This window comes from Bombina bombina, chromosome 2, assembly GCF_027579735.1.
Source record: "Bombina bombina isolate aBomBom1 chromosome 2, aBomBom1.pri, whole genome shotgun sequence".
NCBI classification, from domain to species: Eukaryota; Metazoa; Chordata; class Amphibia; order Anura; family Bombinatoridae; genus Bombina; species Bombina bombina.
Genome location: NC_069500.1, coordinates 1,240,230,024 through 1,240,253,568, shown reverse-complemented (window position 1 = coordinate 1,240,253,568; position 23,545 = coordinate 1,240,230,024). Strand labels below are relative to the sequence as shown.

The following is a 23,545-nucleotide window of genomic DNA, read 5'->3' as shown; positions in this document are numbered from 1 at the left end:
TAAACAGCGGTCCCATCCGCTGTTTACGTATAGGCACTGCGCGCTCCCGTGTCTATTTCACATTGCGCATGCGTTACTCCTGTTTACGCTAAACATAGTTGTCACATAGATAAGACAAATAAAAAAATCTAACCTATATACGGAGCCCTTTCAGATCCACTAATCCAAGCTTGACAATACAGAGGAAATGACAGGACTCCGTATAATAATCTATTGCTACGCCGTGTTTACTACTATTGCGCATGCGCGAAATGTGCACAAGCTTACAATAGATTAGCTCTGCACCGAGGACGAACGCATGCGCAATAAGGATGTATTACGTCATGATAAGAGGGTGGGTCCCCCCGTGGTTAGAGCCATTATTGGCTATTAAGACGTCCATCAAAAAGGACAGCAACGGAGCGCGAATGCCGGGAGGAGGATGATTTAGCCGTAAATTGATGGAAAATAATGAAAATAAAAGGTATCCATTTGAAATCTTTAAATTTGATGAATGAAACTCTAGTTTTTTCGTGATAACTGTTACAGAGCTGTTTAGATCGAAGGCTGACTTTACATTCACTTTAAATATTAGATATTTTGTATGTAATATTTAAATAACGCGCCGTTTTCATATTAGCGACGCGCCCTCTGTAACTCTATTGGTATAATGGCCTTTGAACATTACAATGCAAAATATAAAATTAATAATTATGTTTAACATTTTATAAATCGTATGATGATAGAAAAGCTAATAAATGGGGATTTTCATTCTTACCACCAGGTACTAAAATAAACTCCTACAAAGACATTTCACAATGCAACAATATTGTTACAAATAAAACGCTTTTTTTTTTTTTTTTTTTATTAAAGCAGGTTCCATTGCTTGCCTTCGGGGAATACAATATTACGTTGTATGTCGCTTAAAGGTGTAAATAGTGTTGAGCATTAGACAAGACAGAATATTTCACTGTATTTTCATAAAGTTTACAACACCTATAAGGCCTCAGTAAACGAGGTAAACAATGTGGCATAAAGATGAGATGGAATATCCCACTGCTGTCATTAATAATTGGTAGCACGGCTACGAGTAAAGTTTTTTTTATTTCAGCTACATTTCTTGCAACTAAATAATTATTTCAACAACACGTTCTGTTGTGGTAGCTTTGTTTTGTGTGATTATGCTGTTTTTTTAATAAATAAAAGTAACATATATAAAAGCGCATTTACCAGCAGCGAACAACACCACACAACTCCTGGCAGACGTGCTGCGCAGCTAATTCATAGAGATTCGGTCGGCGCTGTCGCATGCTTGTGACGTCACCAAACAGTTCCCTGGTATGACTTGCTGGCTGGCTGTGTAGTGACAGCTTCTGTAGTGAGCAGCAGTATGGTGGGGTTGTCCGGCCAGAGTCGGGGCTGGTCCTCACTTTGCCGTTTATATCTGCGGTGTACTGCAGTACGACCGAGCACAGTACAGGCATGTCATGGTGAGTAATTAGGGTGCGGGGCCTTCAAGGTGAGGAACATCACCTAACTTACTACATAGTTTTCGCTGGAGAGAGATTCTGTAATCTTATTTCCCTGCTGTTTAATGCTTGTATATTTATGATATTTTTATTTTGCTATGGCTCTGTCAGGGTTATATTTATTTGCAGCTTTGTTGGCACAGAACATGTGTTCATGTTTTAAAAATACAACTTTCCTAATTGTAAACATTGCAGTGTATCGCTTTTTGGGTTATGCTCACAATGATCATATTATCACCAAAATATGCGTTTAGTAAAACAAACAAAAATAGTGCTTATAATTTGCTAGATTAAAATCGGTTAAAAATGACTTGGGGGGGGGGGAAAAAAAGTAAATAAATTAGCTTACAAACAATATAGGGTCAACTATCAGACCACTCAGTTGTAAGGTTTCCTTAAAGCATGCCATGGTTAACAATATTGTATACATTAACTGTTATTTATATATTACCATGTTATGCAATGAAACACAGGTAATGTCTGTCATATTTTGTTCATCCTTAAAATATAAATCGGTATTTATTTCACGTTCTATTTAGCATGACAGCTTAAAAAAATAAATAGTGTAGAATATTGTGTTTACTATATATTTTACAAATATTTTCTATATGTTGAGCTGTACTGTGTGAATAAGCAAATATTACATATAAGCTTGTACTTTCCAGACTACTAAAACTACTTTAGTTTAGACCAGTGATGGTGAACCTTGGCACTCCAGATGTTTCAGAACTACATTTCCCACAATGTTTAGTGATGACGTGGCGCTGGGAATACTTCACGGTTTTGGGGCGCATTAACAAAACGCTCCCAAGCCGTGTCATAGTGAGCTGAGACGCTCAGACACTTGCTCTTCTCACTCCAAGCATTATCAGCAAGGTGGAAGGGCTGGGAGTGACGTCATCTGAGCGTTCAGCGAACGCCCAGCACCTCGTTTGGAAGCCTTCCTCGAATGCGCTGAGCTCGCTGTAGGTGTTCGGGCAGCGCTTACTCCCTGCACATATGCAGTGGTGATGACGTGGCGCTGTGGATACGTCACCAGTTACGGAGCTTTGACAAAACGCTCCCATTGCAACGTCCCATGTCACCACGCATTGACAGAATAGTAGACATGCGCAAAGGGATCTGCATAGTACAGAGACGCTTCTAATTGCATGCAATATTTCTAATACCTTTTAAGTATTAGAAATATTGCATGCAAATAGAAATGTCTCACATATGAATTATATGTGTAATCCATTATCATGCAGCAGATCCCTTTGTGCATGCAAACGTTTATTATTAGCTCCCTTGTGAAAGTATTATTAAATTTACAACACTTATTTATAAAAATACTAGTTGATAAGCCTGCCCAGACGGCAGTCTAATTATTTTTTAAACTACAGATGTAGAAACAACGTATTTTGTAACTCTTCTTTTATATAAAAATTTAAGCTACAGGTGTAGCAATACCATAATTTTAATGGACTACTTACTACCTTAAATATATCAAAAATATTTTCTATATAATAAACTACAGATATAGCCACACTCTAATTAGACAAGCTACTGTCCTAAATAAATCCAAAGTTTCTTCTCTTTAAATTATATCTACTTTAAGTATATTTCTTTATATACAACATTTTTAGTAAAACAGGCATCACTTCCAGTTATTAATTTCCCTTGTTCTTGTCCGTCTCTGACCTTAACTTTTACATCTGCAGAGCTTTTTACCCTTCAAAAAGCTACATATAACTGTCCATGGCTAAAAACTGGCTCTGTTTAAATAACTAAGTACAGTACACTAACGTAACACCCCCTAACGTAACACCCCCTAACGTAACACCCCCTAACGTAACACCCCCTAACGTAACACCCCCTAACGTAACACCCCCTAACGTAACACCCCCTAACGTAACACCCCCTAACGTAACACCCCATTACCTAAACTAATATATTCTAAAGTTACAAAAACTAAAAAAAAAAAGTTTACAAAAATAAAAAAAGGCTAACATTACAGAAAATAAAAAATAAAATTTCCACATTTAACAAAATTAAATCTAATCCCTATGAAAATAAAAACACCCCCTACTCTAAGAATAGACTACCAGTAGCCCTTAAAAGGGCTTTTTGCAGGGCATTGCCCCAAGATAATCAGCTCTTTTTCAAGAAAATACACAAAGCCCCCCTAACAGTAAAACCCCCCCACCCACCAAACCACCCCAATTAAAATAACTTAACACTAAACAACCTAAACTACCCATTGCCCTGAAAAGGGCATTTGTTTGGGCATTGCCCTTAAAAGGGCATTTAGCTCTTTTTCTGCCTAGCCCTAATCTGAATAAAACAAATCACCCCCCAAAAAATCCTTAAAAAAATCCTAAGTCTAACCCCCAGGTTGGTACTCACGGTTCCTGAAGTCTGGCGGAGAAGGTCCTGTTACAGGCGTTGAAGTCTTCTTCCAGGAACATCGTGCACGGAGCTGAAGACTGAAGACCGGCGACCGCGGAGCCATGGAGCGTGGAGGATCCTCTTCGTACGATCTCCGCCGTACACTGAATAGTGAATTCATGGTACGCGATTAAAGATGGCTTCCCTTGAATTCCTATTGGCTGATTTGATTCTACCAATTCAAATCAGCCAATAGGATGAAAGCTACTCAAATCCAATTGGCTGTTTAAATTAGCCAATAGCATAAGAGCAAGTGAAATTCTGTTGGCTGATTTGAATAGCCAATCAAATTTCACTTGCTTACGCTGCATCCCGGTGGATTCCGAAAATGGCAGGGTGGTCAAAGAATCCACCGTGAACGCTGCATCCAGGTGAATTCTTTTTGTTCTCGCGCTGCCAACATTCCATTGAGGATGCGTGCGCAACTGCCAACGGCGACGGACATTACAAACGCAATTATAGTATAGATATATAAATAAATGTTGTACATTTAATAATACTTTCACAAATCGTGATAATAAATAATGCAGACATGATTAACTTTTACATTATTGTAAACATGGCAGCCTCCACGAGCAACACGTGTGTATATAATTATACTGTATGTATATATAAATATATATACACACACGTGTTTCTCGTAGAGGCTGCCATGTTTACAAGCGTCGGAGCTTGCTCTCAAAAGTCCCAGCAAGCTGGAAACGCTGGGACTTATGTCATCAGAGCTCTCAGGGAACGCCCAGCGCCTCACTGTCAAGTGTTCACAGAACGCTCCAAGCGAGTCCCAGTTCGCTTGGAGCGCTTGCCGAACGCGGCCTATGACACACTGAAGTCCAGTCAAGCATAATGGGAAATTTAGTTCTTTTAACATCTGAAGTGCCAAGGTTCACCATCAGTCATTTCTTTAAAGGAAAATTTAAACCCCATAATGTTTTTTTTTTGTGATTCAGACAGCATATCATTTTCAAAAAGGTTCCAATTTCCTTCTATTCTGAAACTTGCTTCATTCTCATGATATTTATTGTTGAAGAGATGCCTAGGTAGGAGTCTGGAGCACTAAATGGCAGGAAATAGAGCTGCTATCCTAGTGCTCTTGCAAATGGATATCATTCTTGCAAAATGGCTGCCATATAGTGCTCCAGGAATGGGCAGGCTCCTGAACTTGTGTCCCTGCTTTTCAACAAAGGGTACCAAGAGAATGAAGAAAATTGACATGCAATAGGAAGTTGTTTAAAATCACATGCTCCATCTGTATCGTGAGAAAAAACCTGGGTTGTTCTTGCTGATCGGTGGATAAATTCATCCATCAATGAAAAAGTGCTGTCCAGAGGTCTGAACCAAAAAAAGCTTATATGCCTTCTTTTTCAAATAAAGATGGCAAGAGAACGAAGAAAAATTGATAATAGGAGTAAATTAGAAAGTTGCTTAAAGGGACACTGAACCCAAATTTTATCTTTCATGATTCAGATAGGGCATGCAATTTTAAGCAACTTTCTAATTTACTCCTATTATCAATTTTTCTTCATTCTCTTGATATCTTTATTTGAAACAGAAGACATCTAGGCTTTTTTTCTTGGTTCAGAACTCTGGACAGCACTTTTTTTTTATTGGTGGATGAATTTATCCACCAATCAGCAAGGACAACCCAGGTTGTTCACCAAAAATGGGCCGGCATCTAAACTTACATTCTTGCATTTCAAATAAAGATACCAAGAGAATAAAGAAAATTTGATAATAGGAGTAAATTAGAAAGTTGCTTAAAATTTCGTGCTCTATCTGAATCACGAAAGAAAACATTTGGGTTCAGTGTCCTTTTTAAATCAGTTATAGCAAATGGTCCTGTTCACTCATATGAGATTTTATAATGTAATCCTCTCTTATAGAGTTCTTTCAAAAAGCTTTAGGACTTAATTCCCCCTCCTGTTACATATACTCAAATATTTGGCATTGATTTCATGAAAAGAGTTGCAATAATTATAGTGCTAACAGACTGATGAAATAATAAAATATATTCAAACACTGTGTATAAATAGATTTGTAAAGTAGAAATATTAAATCACTTATGCGATCAGGAGATTGTTATTATTTTTTAATATGGAATGGTATTTTGGGACCTGTGTGTTTTACAGGAAGGGTCTTATAATTTCTTATGGTGAAGAGGGTGATAAGTCTGTGTTATTTTGACATTACATCACTAATACCTTTGACCTTGATACTATAACATTTCCCTTATCTTTAAACATAAATACTTACCTTTCACTTTGTTTTGTAGGGAGTTTGCTTTATTCACATTCTCACTGTATATCCACTTTTTAGCTTCTTGTTCTCATTCTTATCACCATTATTTTTTCTTTGTACTTTCTGTGTTCCCTATACTTTTCTTATTGACAATCCGCTAATTTATTTAAAACTACATTAAATAATATGATTTCCTATGTGCTTGCACTAGTCTCTCAGGACACACTGTTCTGTTTCCCGATGTTCTGTTTCTTTCATGTAATTGGCAAGAGTCCATGAGCTAGTGACGTATGGGATATACAATCCTACCAGGAGGGGCAAAGTTTCCCAAGCCTCAAAATGCCTATAAATGCACCCCTCACCACACCCATAATTCAGTTTTACAAACTTTGCCTCCTATGGAGGTGGTGAAGTAAGTTTGTGCTAAGATTTCTACATTGATATGCGCTTCTCAGCATTGTTGAAGCCTGATTCCTCTCAGAGTACAGCGAATGTCAGAGGGACGTGAAGGGAGTATCACTTATTGAATACGATGATTTCCCTAACGGGGGTCTATTTCATAGGTTCTCTGTTATCGGTCGTAGAGATTCATCTCCTACCTCCCTTTTTAGATCGATGATATACTCTCAATTTACCATTACCTCTACTGATAACTGTTTTAGTACTGGTTTGGCTATCTGCTATATGTGGATGGGTGTCTTTTGGTAAGTATGTTTTTTATTACTTAAGACACCTCAGCTATGGTTTGGCACTTCATGCATTTATATAAAGTTCTAAATATATGTATTGTACTTATATTTGCCATGACTTACGTTCATGTATTTCCTTCTGCAGACTGTCAGTTTCATATTTGGGGAATATAAACATTTTTTTAAGAAATTTATTTCTTACCTGGGGTTTAGTCTTTTTTTCAATTGACTATTTCTTGCAAATTGCGGGCGGTATTAGGCCTGCGGGTGCGTCAAATGCTAAACTTTATTGCGTCATTCTTGGCGCGACAAAATACGTCCATGACGCAACTTCGTCATTTCCAGCGTCATAGTTGATGCCAGGACCTTACACACGGTTGCGTCATTAGTGACGCGAGTGTGTCATTTCCGGTTATTATTGGTGCCAAAAAACTTTTTAGTTACGTTGTGCGTCATACTTGGCGCCAAACTTTTTCATTATTTCAATACCCCATTGATGTTTGCCTCTTGCCTTTTTCTCTATCAGAGGGCTATGCTATTTGCATTTTTTCCCATTCCTGAAACTGTCATATAAGGAAATTGATAATTTTGCTTTATATGTTGTTTTTTCTTTTACAATTTGCAAGATGTCTCAATCTGATCCTGCCTCAGAAGTTTCTGCTGGAACATTGCTGCCTGACATCGGTTCTACCAAAGCTAAGTGCATTTGTTGTAAAATTGTAGAAATTATTTCGCCGAATGTCATTTGCAATAGTTGTCATGATAAACGTTTACATGCAGATAGTGTATCCATCAGTAATATTACATTGCCAGTTGCAGTTCCTTCAACTTCTAATGTGCATGATATACCTGTGAATTTTAAAGAATTTGTTTCTGATTCTATCCTGAAGGCTTTGTCTGCATTTCCACCTTCTAATAAACATAAAAGGTCTTTTAAAACTTCTCATTCAGTTAATGAAATTTCAAATGACCAACAACATAATAATTTATCCTCTTCTGATGAGGATCTATTCTGATACAGAAGATCCTTCCTCAGACATTTACACTGACAAATCTACTTATTTATTTAAAATAGAGTATATGCGTTCTTTATAAAAGAAGTGTTAATTACTTTGGATATTGAGGTAACCAGTCCTCTTGCTAAGTCTAATAAACGTTTAAATGCTGTTTTTAAACCTCCTGTGGTTTCTCCAGGGGGTTTTCCTATTCCTGAGGCTATTTCTGATAAGATTTCTAAGGAATGGAATAAGCCAGGTACTTCTTTTATTCCTTCTTCAAGGTTTAAAAAATTGTATCCTTTATCAGCAAAATCTATAGAGTTTTGGGAAAAAATCCCCAAATTTGATGGGGCTATTTCTACTCTTGCTAAACGTACCACTATTCCTATGGAAGATAGTACTTCCTTTAAGGATCCTTTAGATAGGAAGCTTGAATCTTATCTAAGGAAGGCCTATTTATATTAAGGTCATCTTCTCAGACCTGCAATTTCTTTGGCTGATGTTGCGGCTGCATTAACTTTCTGGTTGGAGAATTTAGCGCAACAGGAATTGGATTCTGACATCTAGCATTATTCGCTTACTGCAATATGCTAATCATTTTATTTGTGATGCCATTTTTGATATTATCAAAATTGATGTTAGATCCATGTCTTTAGCTATATTAGCTAGAAGAGCTTTGTGGCTTAAATCTTGCAATGCTGATATGACATCTAAATCTAGATTACTATCTCTTTCTTTCCAAGGTAATAATTTATTTGGTTCTCAGTTGGATTCTATTATTTCAACTGTCACTGGAGGAAAGGGAGTTTTTCTGCCTCAGGATAAAAAACCTAAGGGTAAATCTAAGGCTTCTAACCGTTTTCGTTCCTTTCGTCAAAATAAGGAACAAAAACGTAATCCTCCCCCCAAGGAATCTGTTTCCAGTTGGAAGCCTTCCTCAAATTGGAATAAATCCAAGCCATTTAGAAAACCAAAGTCAGCCCCTAAGTCCGCATGAAGGTGCGGCCCTCATTCCAGCTCAGCTGGTAGGAGGCAGATTAAGGGTTTTCAAGGATATTTGGATAAAATCATCTGTCCAAAATCAATGGATTCAGAGCATTGTCTCTCAAGGGTATCGAATAGGATTCAGAGTAAGACCTCCTGTGAGAAGATTTTTTTTTTCTCTCGCGTATCCCAGCAAATCCAGTAAAAGCTCAGGCTTTCCTGAAGTGTGTTTCAGACCTGGAGTCTTCAGGGGTAATCATGCCAGTTCCTTTTCAGGAACAAGGTTTGGGGTTTTATTCAAATCTATTCATTGTCCCAAAAAAGGAAAATTTATTCAGACCAGTTCTGGATCTGAAAATTTTGAATCGTTATGTAAGAGTACCAACTTTAAAGATGGTGACTATAAGGACTATCATGCCTTTTTGTTCAGCGAGGACATTATATGTCCACAATAGACTTGCAGGATGCATACCTTCATATTCCGATTCATCCAGAACACTATCAGTTTCTGAGATTCTCTTTTCTAAACAAGCATTACCAATTTGTTGCTCTTCCATTTGGCCTAGCAACAGCTCCAAGAATCTTTTCAAAGGTTCTAGGTGCCCTACTCTCTGTAATCGGAGAACAGGGTATTGCGGTGTTTCCTTATTTGGACGATATCTTGGTACTGCAGAATCTCACACAAATCAACTAGTGTGGTTTCTTCGGAATCATGGTTGGAGGATCAATTTACCAAAAAGTTTCTTGATTCCTCAGACAAGGGTCACCTTTTTAGGCTTCCAGATAGATTCAGTGTCCATGACTCTGTCTCTAACAGACAAGATACGTTTAAAATTGGTTGCAGCCTGCCGGCACCTTCAGTCTCAGTCATTCCCTTCAGTGGCTATGTGCATGGAAGTTTTAGGTCTCATGACTGCATCATCGGACGCGATCCCCTTTGCTTGTTTTCACATGAGACCTCTACAGCTTTGTATGCTGACCCAATGGTGCAGGGATTATACAAAGATATCACAATTAATATCCTTAAATCCCAATGTACGACACTCTCTGACGTGGTGGATAGATCACCATCGTTTAGTTCAAGGGGCTTCTTTTGTTCGGCCAACCTGGACTGTAATCACAACAGATGCGAGTCTTTCAGGTTGGGGAGCTGTTTGGGGATCTCTGACAGCACAAGGGGTTTGGAAATCTCAAGAGGCGAGATTACCAATAAATATTTTAGAACTCCGTGCAATTCTCAGAGCTCTTCAGTTTTGGCTTCTGTTAAACAGAGAACCGTTCATTTGTTTTCAGACAGACAATATCACAACAGTGGCATATGTCAATCATCAGGGTGGGACTCACAGTCCCCAAGCTATGAAAGAAGTGTCTCCGATACTTGCTTGGGCGGAATCCAGCTCCTGTTTAATCTCTGCGGTGCATATCCCAGGTGTAGACAATTGGGAGGCGGATTATGGTCTCTCCATCCAGATGTGTTTTCTCAGATTGTTCAGATGTGGGGTCTTCCAGAGATAGATCTCATGGCCTCTCATCTAAACAAGAAACTTCCCAGATACCTGTCCAGGGATATTCAGGCAGAACCAGTGGATGCGCTGACACTTCCTTGGTGTTATCATCCCGCTTACATTTTCCCGCCTCTAGTTCTCCTTTCAAGAGTGATCTCCAAAATCATCATGGAACAATCATTTTGTGTTGCTGGTGGCTCCAGCATGGTCACACAGGTTTTGGTATGCGGATCTGGTTCGGATGTCCAGTTGCCCCCCTTGGCCACTTCCGTTAAGGCCAGACCTACTATCTCAAGATCCGTTTTTCCATCAGGATCTCAAATCATTAAATTTGAAGGTATGGAAATTGAACGCTTAGTACTAAGTCATAGAGGTTTCTCTGACTCATTGATTAATACTATGTTACAAGCTTGTAAATCTGTCTCTAGAAAGATTTATTATAGAGATTGGAAGACTTACATTTCATGGTGTTCTTCTCATAAATTCTCTTGGCATTCTTTTCGAATTCCTAGAATTTTACAGTTTCTTCAGGATGACTTGGATAAGGGTTTGTCTGCAAGTTCCTTGAAAGGACAAATCTCCGCTCTTTCTGTTTTATTCCACAGAAAGATTGCTTTACTTCCTGATATTCACTGTTTTGTACAGGCTTTAGTTCGTATTAAGCCTGTCATTAAATCAATTTCTCCTCCTTGGAGTCTTAATTTGGTTCTGAAGGCTTTACAGGCTTCTCCATTTGAGCCTATGCATTCTTTGGACATTAAACTACTTTCTTGGAAAGTGTTGTTCCTTTTGGCCATCTCTTCTGCTAGAAGAGTTTCTGAGCTATCTGCTCTTTCTTGTGAGTCTCCTTTTCTGATTTTTCATCAGGATAAGGCAGTTTTGCGGACTTCTTTTCAATTTTTACCTAAGGTTGTGAATTCTAACAACATTAATAGAGAAATTGTTGTCCCTTCCTTGTGTCCTAATCCTAAGAATTCTTTGGAAAGATCCTTACATTCTTTGGATGTGGTAAGAGCTTTGAAATATTATGTGGAAGCTACTAAAGATTTCAGGAAGACTTTCAGTCTATTTGTTTTATTTTCTGGTCCTAGGAAAGATCAGAAGGCTTCTGCTATTTCCTTGGCTTCTTGGTTGAAACTTTTGATTCAGCAAGCTTATTTGGAGTCGGGTCAGGCCCCGTCTCAGAGAATTACAGCTCATTCTACTAGATCAGTCTCCACTTCGTGGGCGTTTAAGAATGAAGCTTCAGTTGATCAGATTTGCAAAGTGGCAACTTGGTCCTCTTTGCTTACATTTACTAAATTCTACTGTTTTGATGCATTTGCTTCTTCGGAAGCAGTTTTTGGTAGAAAAGTTCTTCAGGCAGCTGTTTCAGTTTGATTCTTCTGCTCTTGATTTGTTTTTTTCTTTCACTTATAAAAATAAACTTATTTTTTTGGGTTGTGGATTAATTTTTTTCAGCAGAAAATAGCTGTTTTTATTTTTATCCCTCCCTCTCTAGTGACTCTTGGGTGGAGTTCCACATCTTGAGTATTGCTATCCCATACATCACTAGCTCATAGACTCTTGCCAATTACATGAAAGAAAACATAATTTATCTAAGAACTTACCTGATAAATTAATTTCTTTCATATTGGCAAGAGTCCATGAGGCCCACCCTTTTTATGGTGGTTATCATTTTTTTTTGTATAAAGCACAATTATTTCCAAATTTCTTTTGTTGATGCTTTCTACTCCTTTCTTTATCACCCCACTGCTTGGCTATTCGTTAAACTGAATTATGGGTGTGGTGAGGGGTGTATTTATAGGCATTTTGAGGTTTGGGAAACTTTGCCCCTCCTGGTAGGATTGTATATCCCATATGTCACTAGCTCATGGACTCTTGCCAATATGAAAGAAATTAATTTATCAGGTAAGTTCTTACATAAATTATGTTTTTTGGTTTCCCATTGGCTTTCTGTTAATCCTTTATTTTTAAGAATAAAGCTAGGCTGTTTAGGACTTCAAATTAGAGTTGGACCCAAAAATCCAACACTACTGGTTAATATTTTAGGATCACATGCAAACAAATGCTGATAACTAAAAAAAAATAAATTTTTTTTAAAGGGACACAAGTCAAAATTAAACTTTAATGATTCAGATAGAGCATGCCTTTTTTATTGAGGTTTTGCAAGATACATAACATACAATGAATGCCTAGTAAAGTCAAGAATATACATATGACATTGTTTACAAATAACAATGTTTTTTTTTTTTTTTAAAGTAAGCGAAAACACATAAATGAATAGCAATAGGTAGGCTCCTCAAACCTCTATTTTATAATAATATTGCTAAATTGACTGACTAATTGGGTGGTCACTCATGGACCATTTGTGTGCGAAAGTTAAACGGCATATAGTAGTCAGATTAGAAGCCACCTTTGGGCTATATAGTGGCTAATAGGTAATAGTGGATAAGTACCGCTTGAGATATACAATATAAATTTTAGCGTAAAAAAGGGGGGGGGGAGTCAGCGGGCAAGAGCCGCTCAGAATATAGGGGATATTAACCCCTTAATGACCACAGCACTTTTCCATTTTCTGTCCGTTTGGGACCAAGGCTATTTTTACATTTTTGCTGCGTTTGTGTTTAGCTGTAATTTTCAACTTACTCATTTACTCTACCCACACATATTATATACCGTTTTTCTCGCCATTAAATAGACTTTCTCAAGATACCATTATTTTCATCATATCTTATAATTTACTATAAATATTTTTATAAAATATGAGGAAAAAATGGAAAAAAACATACCTTTTCTGACTTTGACCCCCAAAATCTGTTACACATCTACAACCACCAAAAAACACCCATGCTAAATAGTTTCTAAATTTTGTCCTGAATTTAGAAATACCCAATGTTAACATGTTCTTTGCTTTTTTTGCAAGTTATAGGGCCATAAATACAAGTAGCACTTTGCTATTTCCAAACCACTTTTTTTTCAAAATTAGCGCTAGTTACGTTGGGACACTGATATCTTTCAGGAATCCCTGATTATCCATTGACATGTATATATTTTTTTTTAGAAGACATCCCAAAGTATTGATCTAGGCCCATTTTGGTATATTTCATGCCACCATTTCACCGCCAAATGCGATCAAATAAATAAAATTGTTCACTTTCTCACAAATTTTTTCACAAACTTTAGGTTTCTCACTGAAATTATTTACAAACAACTTATGCAATTATGAAATAAATGGTTGTAAATGCTTCTCTGGGATCCCCTTTGTTCATAAATAGCAGAGATATATGGCTTTGGCTTTGCTTTTTGGTAATTAGAAGGCTGCTAAATGCCACTGTGCACCACACGTGTATTATGCCCAGCAGTGAAGGGGTTAATTAGGGAGCATGTAGGGAGCTTTTAGGGTTAATTTTAGCTTTAGTGTAGTAGAGAACCCCAAGTATTGATCTAGGCCCATTTTGGTATATTTCATGCCACCATTTCACCGCCAAATGCGATCAAATAAAAAAAACCTTTAATTTTTTCACAATTTTAGGTTTCTCACTGAAATTATTTACAAACTGCTTGTGCAATTATGGCACAAATGGTTGTAAATGCTTCTCTGGGATCCCCTTTGTTCAGAAATAGCAGACATATATGACTTTGGCATTGCTTTTTGGTAATTAGAAGGCAGCTAAATGCTGCTGCGCATCACACATGTATTATGGCTAGCAGTGAAGGGGTTAATTAGGTAGTTTGTAGGGAGCTTGAAGGGTTAATTTTAGCTTTAGAGTAGAGATCAGCCTCCCACCTGACACATCACACCCCCTGATCCCTCCCAAACAGCTTCCTTCCCTCCCCCACCCCACAATTGTCCCCGCCATCTTAAGTACTGGCAGAAAGTCTGCCAGTACTAAAATAAAAGGTATTTTTTTTTTCTTTTTTTCTTTTCTTTTGGGGCATATTTACATATGCTGCTTTGTAGAACCTCCCCGATCCCCCCCCAAACAGCTCTCTAACCCTCCCCCTCTGCCTTATTGGGGGCCATCTTGGGTACTGGCAGCTGTCTGCCAGTACCCAGTTTGCAGAAAAAAAATGGTTTTATTTTTTTTTCACCCGTTTTTTTTTCTGTAGTGTAGCTTCCCTCCCTCCACTGAGCACCCAACACCTGCTGAACTCCCGCCCCCTCCACATCATCTGGGCCATCGATGGCCGCCATAGATATCCGGTGCAGAGAGGGCCACAGAGTGGCCCTCTCTGCATCGGATGGCTACTAAGGGTTATTGCAGGATGCCTCGATATGTCCTTGGTTGTTAAGGGTATTTTTTTAGAGGACGTACCCTGCACGTCCTCGGTTGTTAAGGGGTTAAGGGGGAGCGGAGCCTTCTATAATAGGACAGCACAGTAGCCAGGGGAATGAGAAAAAATTAAAAGGTATGTATAAAATGTGCTGAGCACCTCCCAAAATCCATGCTTAGTTATTGGTTTCGCTGGAGGTAACCCAGTATGATATATAACTACTCCTTTTTCATATGGCGTTAGAGAGCATATCCCTTTATATATCCAGTCTAAGTATTAAATAATTTCCCCACTATGTAACCTATCAGCTCTTGGACCACTGAGCACTAAAAATTAGTTAGTAAGGGGAGTATGAGGGAGACTAAATGTGTGGGTCACTTTTGGACCCTATATCTATGAGTGGTAGCACAGTAATGTGATAAGATAGGATAAGGGAACCATCATTAATACTAACTTTGTTAAAGCTGACCTTCCAAACCTAGTCAATATACATTTGGCGTTACAGAATAAGTGGGTTGGATAGCTACCTTTATGTCTAAGTATAGAAGCTATTCAAAAGATAAAAAAAATACTGGTGGGTGTTAACAAACCTTGTAACATACCTTCTCGTAAACATACTATTTCTTGTCGGTATAAATAACAGTGGTCTTAATAGTAAAATGGTGATGCGCTATCCCGGCCGCAGACAGCACATCTTTCGAGCTAAATAACTTATAACAACCACTCAGAGGACCTTATTCACAACATGAGGGTCAACGATAGCTGAGTATGAGGTTAGGATCGCTTCGTGCATATACCCTATCACAAGTTAGGTTTGAGAGGCTTCAACTATCTTACAGTATACAAATGTATTAATAAGGAAATGAGATGTCATCAGGTGGTATCTACGTCTGGTTCCAAACAAGAAGTTAACGCTATAATATCCTATCTCCATGCTCACCCGTATTAGGAGAAATTTGACCGTAATTTACAATAAACCCCTAAAGGTGCACATATGGATAAAGGGAGAACATTACGCTGCCCATCACTGGTGAATAATGAAAGGTCTATCTATAAACAGACTTACTCTTATGAGGGTATTTACTCGTCTATAGTAAAGTAGCAACTAGTTAGAAATATGGTATTATGCTGATATATAGATATCTATCTATCTATCTATCTATCTATCTATCTATCTATCTATCTATCTATCTATCTATCTATCTATCTATTATAATAACAGAGGGAACTTCTGGGTGACCTAGATTGTCATATGACTATTGACTCAATACATGCCTTGGTGATTCACTATGTCCCTGCCACCTATAAAAGTCATACTAGATTTATCTTGTGTGGAACAAGTAACATGGGTACCAGCAACAACTGCAGGCATTGCCCCTTACTGGATAATAATAAAACATTGTGCTATAAATACATTTACAAGAGTATATGATCATCTATAATAGTGCAGCAACTGGCTAGCGTTATAGTATTATTATATTGATATACATATCCTTATGTAATAGGTGCATAAAAAATAACTGTACACTTCACAAAAACGTATATACTTAACTTCTAGAAGGAGTTATGCACGACTTATCATAGCCCTAACGTCTGAGAGTAATAATACTGGAACAATGCTGGAAGTTTAAGACATGTGATCTGACTTAACAATAACGTGACGTGAGTTATAGTCCTTTATAGTGTGTGTACAATAGATTAACGCCTCTTAATATCGCTGGTCTAGACAAACTCTCCTATTTATCAACTATGTGGTTCAGGGGGAGACTCCTGGTTTTAAAAGCACTAAGCATGTATAGGGTACATTTCATAGTGTATTGTGACTGCAGCAGTTACTGGAGCTAATAAGCATTATTAAATATGTATCTGCATGTTCTATTTTAGCATGGCTCGGTAATGATATACCATTATCAATTTAGTTATTAGGTAGATAGCTGCATCAAAAGGGGTACTACCTACACATGCTATAATATACTCTAGGGCTTTGTCTGTTAGAAGAGTGCGGTGTAGGCTACTATAACTCCTATCTGAATCCTATTTAAACTCAGAAAGCATTGTAGCCTTATTTATGTCGAAGTGGCCTCATAGTATTCTGTCTTGTTTGTATTTCAATGATATGTTAGGGAGCTAAGTAAAATATGTTAAGGTTAACAAGCAGTCCGGGATGATTGTACTATCCACCCTGTGGCACATCAGAAACTACAGGATTTATAATTACAGTATATAGATATGGTGTTTGATGAACATTGGCAAAAAAAAGCGCAGTTTCAATACACACACATATGTCATAGCAAGGAAGAAAATTATGTACCAGTATTCACAGAAGTAGGAGCAATTACAATAATGTGTAAACAAAAACTGGGGTAAGATAGCGCAGCATTTCAAACCTGGTGAGTAACAAAAATCAAGTCTAATTTAAACCCTGTGCCCTAAGACACCAGGTATTAGGAAGGGCTCTCAACTTCTGATGATATCACAGCTTTAAGTCTGAATGAGACCCTATATAGCTGAAATGAGTAACAGCTTCCGCCCAACCCACTCCCGAAGCATTAACCTGGTTCACATGCTGTATATAGTGAAGCTGAAGTCTAGTCTTGTATGATTGGGGTATGCACTGCCACTGCGCAGATAGATTAAGTCTGTTGAGATTGCTGTAAAGCAGTAAACCTAACCAGACATATGTCCCCAGTCCTGTACTATGTTGCCTCGTATAGTTACTCCCTTGAATTCGAATGGATCCTCGCTCACGCAGCCCAGCCAGCATCCGACTGCCCACGCTCCCTGTTTCAGAGAACTTAAGCTCTGCTTGAGATCCCCCCAGCTTGGTGGTGATGATTATTCTGTGCGTGTGATAAGGGTTCTTAGAGATGCTTGTGAGTGTAGAAAGTGTGTGCTCCTCTCCTGTTTCACCAGACTGCAGAAATCATTGAGTATTGTCTACTGTGGGATAGATAGCCTTGTCCGTGGCTTGAGGTTCCATGCTCTGTAAGGTGACTATTCCCCTCTCCGCCATCTTACACATGATAGTAGCCCCCTTCTTGCATGCGCCTCTGATGGAGTGCATAAAATCGTTGAAGTTGCGTTGCAGCTGTTGATCTATTTTAATAAGCAGCGCTTATAATGCAGGGTGATCCTCCTCCATATTCAGATTGTGATTTCAGGAGGCCTATTTTATATATGCCTTGGGATCCCTGGTCACAACAGCAAGCGTACCTTTTTGAGCCACAGAGATCACATTCCGCCCTGGTCTGCACAGCCCACACACTTTTTATATTGTGGCCTTCCGATTTCAGGTCCAGATCTGTGGTCTAGCAAGGGAGATGATGTGCCGCAATCTCCCCCGTTCCGCTCCACGAATGTAGTGTGCGGGACGGGATGTTTCTAAACGGATATTATGTTTGAGTGCTTCAGAGGCCCTGTGTCTTCGCGCCTGCAGCGCCAGGATCTGTTAGTCGACTCTGCTTGGAGTGTGATAGGAACTCGGGGTCGGCTGGGTGCTGTTAGGAGGGTAGTATGGCAATTTTTAGGTGTTTATTAAGTGGTACCTGGCCTCCTCAATTTAGCTTTGGTCGGAGCTCCGGTTATTAGCGACTGTCCATTTTGGCAGTTGGCTCCGCCCCCCAGAGCATGCCATTTTAAACAACTTTCCAATTTACTTTCATTAACAAAATGTGCACAGTCTTTTTATATTTACACTTTTCGAGTCACCAATTCCTACTGAGCATGTTCAAGAATTGACAGAATATACGTATATGCATTTCTGATTGGCTGATGGCTGTCACATGAAACAGGGAGAGTGGAGATAGACTTAACTTAAATTTGTCAGAAAAAATCTACTACTCATTTGAAGTTGAGACTAAATGCTATTGCATTTTTTTTTTTTATTATTGTGCTTTTGTTGATTATGCAAGTCTCCTGTATTTACTGGTCCTTTAAGCTTAATTTTCACTACAGTTAGTGTTTTTGCTATTTTAAGGGAACATAAATACCTGACAAACTTACTGTCTAGATTAGGGCCTCTCTACAGAAGCCAGGAGGTCCAGTCCAGAGGACAAAAATAGTATGTGTCTAGCTCCTCAATATTTCTGTAATACTAATATCAAATAACGTCATCAATCTTTGACCTGTGCTTAGTTATGTTGGAATCGGCTGTTTTTGGCTGAGTGGATAGATATGTACTGCAAATGTACATGCATCTTCCCGATGAAATGACATCTTGCTTTTTTACTGAGCATGGTTCCTTTATTTTATTAACATTTGTCTACCCCTGTTCTATACAACAATGCTTTCTTCACTCCTTAGTGTTTAGGGGGCTGCTACAGTTGATATAAAAATGAGTACATTTATACTATAATGTAACATTTTAAATAACATCCAGCTACCAACTAAAGGAGATAGTTTGAATAGGATATTTTTATCACATTACCTAGTTTATGGTTCTTCAAACCACGGGTCGGGACCCATTACTGGGTCGCAGCACCATGTTTACTGGGTCGCAACGTGTGTGTATGTGATGTGTTGTATGGAGTGTGTGTATGTTTGGTATCAGAGTGTGTGTGGTGTGTGTTTTGTGTGTTGTATAATAGTGTGTGTTATTACCTTTTACAACATTTTCAAGTTTGACTTCAATCAGTAATAAGATATGCACACATTTTAGTCACTTTGCCAAAAAAAAGCATAAAAATAGGATTGTGAAGGTATGTGGCATTATTGCACTGGGTCTTGAGAAAATAATGAAGAACCCTATTCTAGTTGGTAGCTAAGGCTGTTATTATGATAGGTTTATTTTTACCTGGGAATACTATATAACTTATAATAATAACAGTTGAAATTTGGAAAGTACCTGGAAATAGGACTACAATAGGGAAATGTTGGGCAGAGAGTAAAACAGTGGTCAGTAGTAGAGGAGAAAGTACTCTGTGACCTCTAAAATTAAATGTTTATAATCTGACCAATGACTCATGTTTGTAAACCCTTACAAAGAATTTACAAAACTCCTTAGGGTTTTTGTTCAAATTAAAAGCTAGTTTTATGTAATTTTACTTTTAAATGTATGAGGTATTGAGGTGATTAGATCATAGCTATTGCAGAAATAAGACAATAGGTCCTAAAATAGTAAAAAAAAATAAAAATGTTTAAACTCACAGAAAATTTGTAAAAATGTATTTCTTCTGAAGAAAAAATAGTGGCAATATATAAATGGAGGTTGTGATATAAAGTACTTAGTAGTGGATAACCTGAGGAACAAAAAATTAAAATTGTTTTAATTAATAAACTCTCTGCCTTGCAGTATTTGTATTTTTGACCTATGATCCTACCTAGTTAAAGAAAATGAAGTAAAATTGATGATAGAAACAGCTAGACCCCTTAGTTTCCCTGGTGAGCATTTTTCTTTTAGATGCACAAAAAAATAGATATTTGCTAAGTTAATCACACAGGCAACTTAAAACCAGAGAATGGGAATTTTATACAATTTAAAAAAAAAATGAAATTAAATTTCTAAAAATGATTTGCTATTTTGTGTTTATTCCATGGCTGCCATAGGATGTTGCTGTCTCTGACAGTCTTGTTCCTTATGTGTAATGTAGATCAGTGTTTCTCAACAGCCGGGCCGCGGCCCACTACCGGGCCGCGACGGCCCTGCTGGTGGGCCGCGACCCGACATAGCCTCCAGACACTCACTCTGACAGGCCCGTCTTTACACATGTCCAAAATTTCGGACGGGCCTGTTAGAGTGCCACTGCGCATGTTTGTATGCGCCACTGCGCATGTCTGTATGGGCAGTGTGAACGGCTAGGGGCGCACTGTGAGGAGTGGTGGGCGGCGTGCAGAGCGGATCGGCTCCTAGGTAGGGAACTCCACTGTCACCAATGTCAAATAATTATGGCCACTGACACTAACATGTATATTTAGGGCGGCCACTGGACACCAATGTGTATGTGTACACTATATATATATATATATATATATATATATATATATATATATATATATAACCCACTGACACCAATGTGTATGTGTATATATATTTATATATATACCCACTCCCGGTGCTTACCGGGCCCTGGACAGGTCCGGTTAAAACTTACCGGGCCTTGAGGTCACTTAGGTTGAGAACCACTGATGTAGATGCTTTGAGTCAAAAGACTTCATTAAGTGAAAGAAATGGCTAATTTGCATTTTGTTTATACATTAAAATGAATTTAGAATCTTGTCACCAATAAGTACAGGTGCTCAGAGTGCAGTGATGAGTGAAGATGAACATACTTTTGACAGGTCCTACTTTAGAAGTTATTATTATCTAGTCTAAACAAACTTTTACTTTTATGCAGAGATATAAAAAAAAACTAATTTCCTGGCTTCTAAATGTAGCTGCCCTTGAGGATATTGGTATGAATATATAACTATTCCTGTTTTTCTAATTGCAGCAAAATTGATTGCCAAGTAGCTGAGAAGCAGTCATGCAAGACATATTTTATTGACTTGATTGCTGTCATGCTCTCAACTGAGGATTTTGAAATGCATACAAATAAGGATATCACATGATAGTGGGCTGTTATTACTTTCATATGACTTTTTTGTATTAACGGCCTTATACCACACTGGCTTGCAATTATTTTTAATTTCTAAAAGGAAACAATGCATTTAAAAAATATTCCTTCTTAAAGAAACATTGCAGTGCAAAAAATGACGTTCTAAATTTGTTAGAGCACATTATGATTGCACTACACACTATGCTTACCCCTTTACAGAGGTTAATGTCCCCTTCAGAAGCAACAAGCATTGCAGTTTCCAAACTAAACGTAGCCTGTGATTGTACAACTGTTGCTGCTGATCCGTGATGTGCTGCACAAATATTACATTTTTTAAAACAAATTAAAGGAAGTAGAGCAGGTTATTTGTGCACTACAATGTCCCTTTTAAATAGTAAAAAAAAAAGTATAAAAGGTAAATATCCTTATTTTAATATCTAAAAAAAGAATGCAATATAAGGTCCGCATAATATGTCAGCTGTGATACGTTTAGCTCAGAAACATTAAAGTGATTGTAAACTTAAAAAATCAAATGCTATATTTATGGCTCTTTGCCATTAAAAAAGTATACGTGTACCTTTTTGTTTTTAATCCAAACAGTGCGTATTAGTGCATATAGTAATGGTCCTATTACAATATTATGCCGGCCCACATGGATGAACTTTTTTTTTTTTAAATGACAATTCCAGTGAACATCCAATCAACAGGTGTGTCAGTTGACAATCTTGAAGTCCAGCCCCTTTAAAGCCCATGGAAAGCTTATGTAGCGAGTGGATGTGACTGCTCTATACATCACAGCCCAGCCAAAAGAGGAAATGAAGGGGGGGGGGGCAGAGGAACAGACAATACCAATTAGGATTATAAACCTTTTATTATAAAATATATATATATATATATATATATATATATATATATATATATATATATATATATATATAAAAGAACACTTTGTAAGTAAGTATATATATTTAAAGTGAATGTAAATTTTGATGCTAAAGTGCCCGTTTTTAAAAAATTCGATTAAAAACAGGGGCACTTTAATTCATCAAAATTTACATTTCACTCGTGTTGTGAAAAAAAACTTACCTTTCTCTTGTTAAGTGTATCCAGTCCACGGATCATCCATTACTTGTGGGATATTCTCCTTCCCAACAGGAAGTTGCAAGAGGATCACCCACAGCAAAGCTGCTATATAGCTCCTCCCCTCACTGCCATATCCAGTCATTCTCTTGCAACTCTCAACTAAGATGGAGGTCGTAAGAGGACTGTGGTGTTTTATACTTAGTTTATTTCTTCAATCAAAAGTTTGTTATTTTTAAATGGTACTGGAGTGTACTGTTTATCTCAGGCAGTATTTAGAAGAAGAATCTGCCTGCGTTTTCTATGATCTTAGCAGAAGTAACTAAGATCCTTTGCTGTTCTCACATATTCTGAGGAGTGAGGTAACTTCAGAGGGGGAATAGCGTGCAGGTTTTCCTGTAATAAGGTATGTGCAGTCAAAATATTTTTCTAGGGATGGAATTTGCTAGAAAATGCTGCTGATACCGAAGTAATGTAAGTAAAGCCTTAAATGCAGTGATAGCGACTGGTATCAGGCTTCTTAATAGAGATACATACTCTTATAAAAGTGTATTTTAAAACGTTTGCTGGCATGTTTAATCGTTTTTTACATATGTTTGGTGATAACAATTATTGGGGCCTAGTTTTTTCCACATGGCTGGCTTGAATTTTGCCTAGAAACAGTTCCCTGAGGCTTCCCACTGTTGTAATATGAGTGGGAGGGGCCTATTTTGGTGTTTTTTTGCACAGCAAAAATTACAGACACAGACATCCAGCTTCTTCCTGCATGATCCAGGACTTCTCTGAAGGGCTCAAAAGGCTTCAAAAGTCGTATTGAGGGAGGTAAAAAGCCACAGTAGAGCTGTGGCAGTTGTTGTGACTGTTTAAAAAACGTTTTTGTCATTTGTTATTCCGTTTTTGGAATTAAGGGGTTAATCATCCATTTGCAAGTGGGTGCAATGCTCTGCTAACTTATTACATATACTGTAAAAATTTCGTTAGTGTAACTGCATTTTTTCACTGTTATTTCAAAATTTGGGAAAATTTGTGTTTCTTAAAGGCGCAGTAACGTTTTTTTATATTGCTTGTAAACTTGTTTTAAAGTGTTTTCCAAGCTTGCTAGTCTCATTGCTAGTCTGTTTAAACATGTCTGACACAGAGGAACCTACTTGTTCAATATGTTTGAAAGCCATGGTGGAGCCCCATAGGAGAATGTGTACTAAATGTATTGATTTCACCTTAAACAGTAAAGATCAGTCTTTATCTATAAAAGAATTATCACCAGAGGGTTCTGTCGAGGGGGAAGTTATGCCGACTAACTCTCCC

The 23,545-nt window shown here is 37.8% G+C and overlaps 1 protein-coding gene across 1 annotated transcript in view; it reads left to right on the top strand.

Annotated features, from left to right (window-relative positions):
• The first annotated feature begins 1,303 nt into the window (after positions 1-1,303).
• SLC30A9 (solute carrier family 30 member 9) overlaps positions 1,304-23,545 on the top strand; it is a 588,622-nt gene continuing 566,380 nt past the window's right edge. The window contains exon 1 of the mRNA XM_053704010.1: positions 1,304-1,469. Within this exon, the coding sequence (XP_053559985.1) occupies positions 1,370-1,469 (100 nt within the window). The 5' untranslated portion in view covers positions 1,304-1,369. The remainder of the gene's footprint in view (positions 1,470-23,545) is intronic.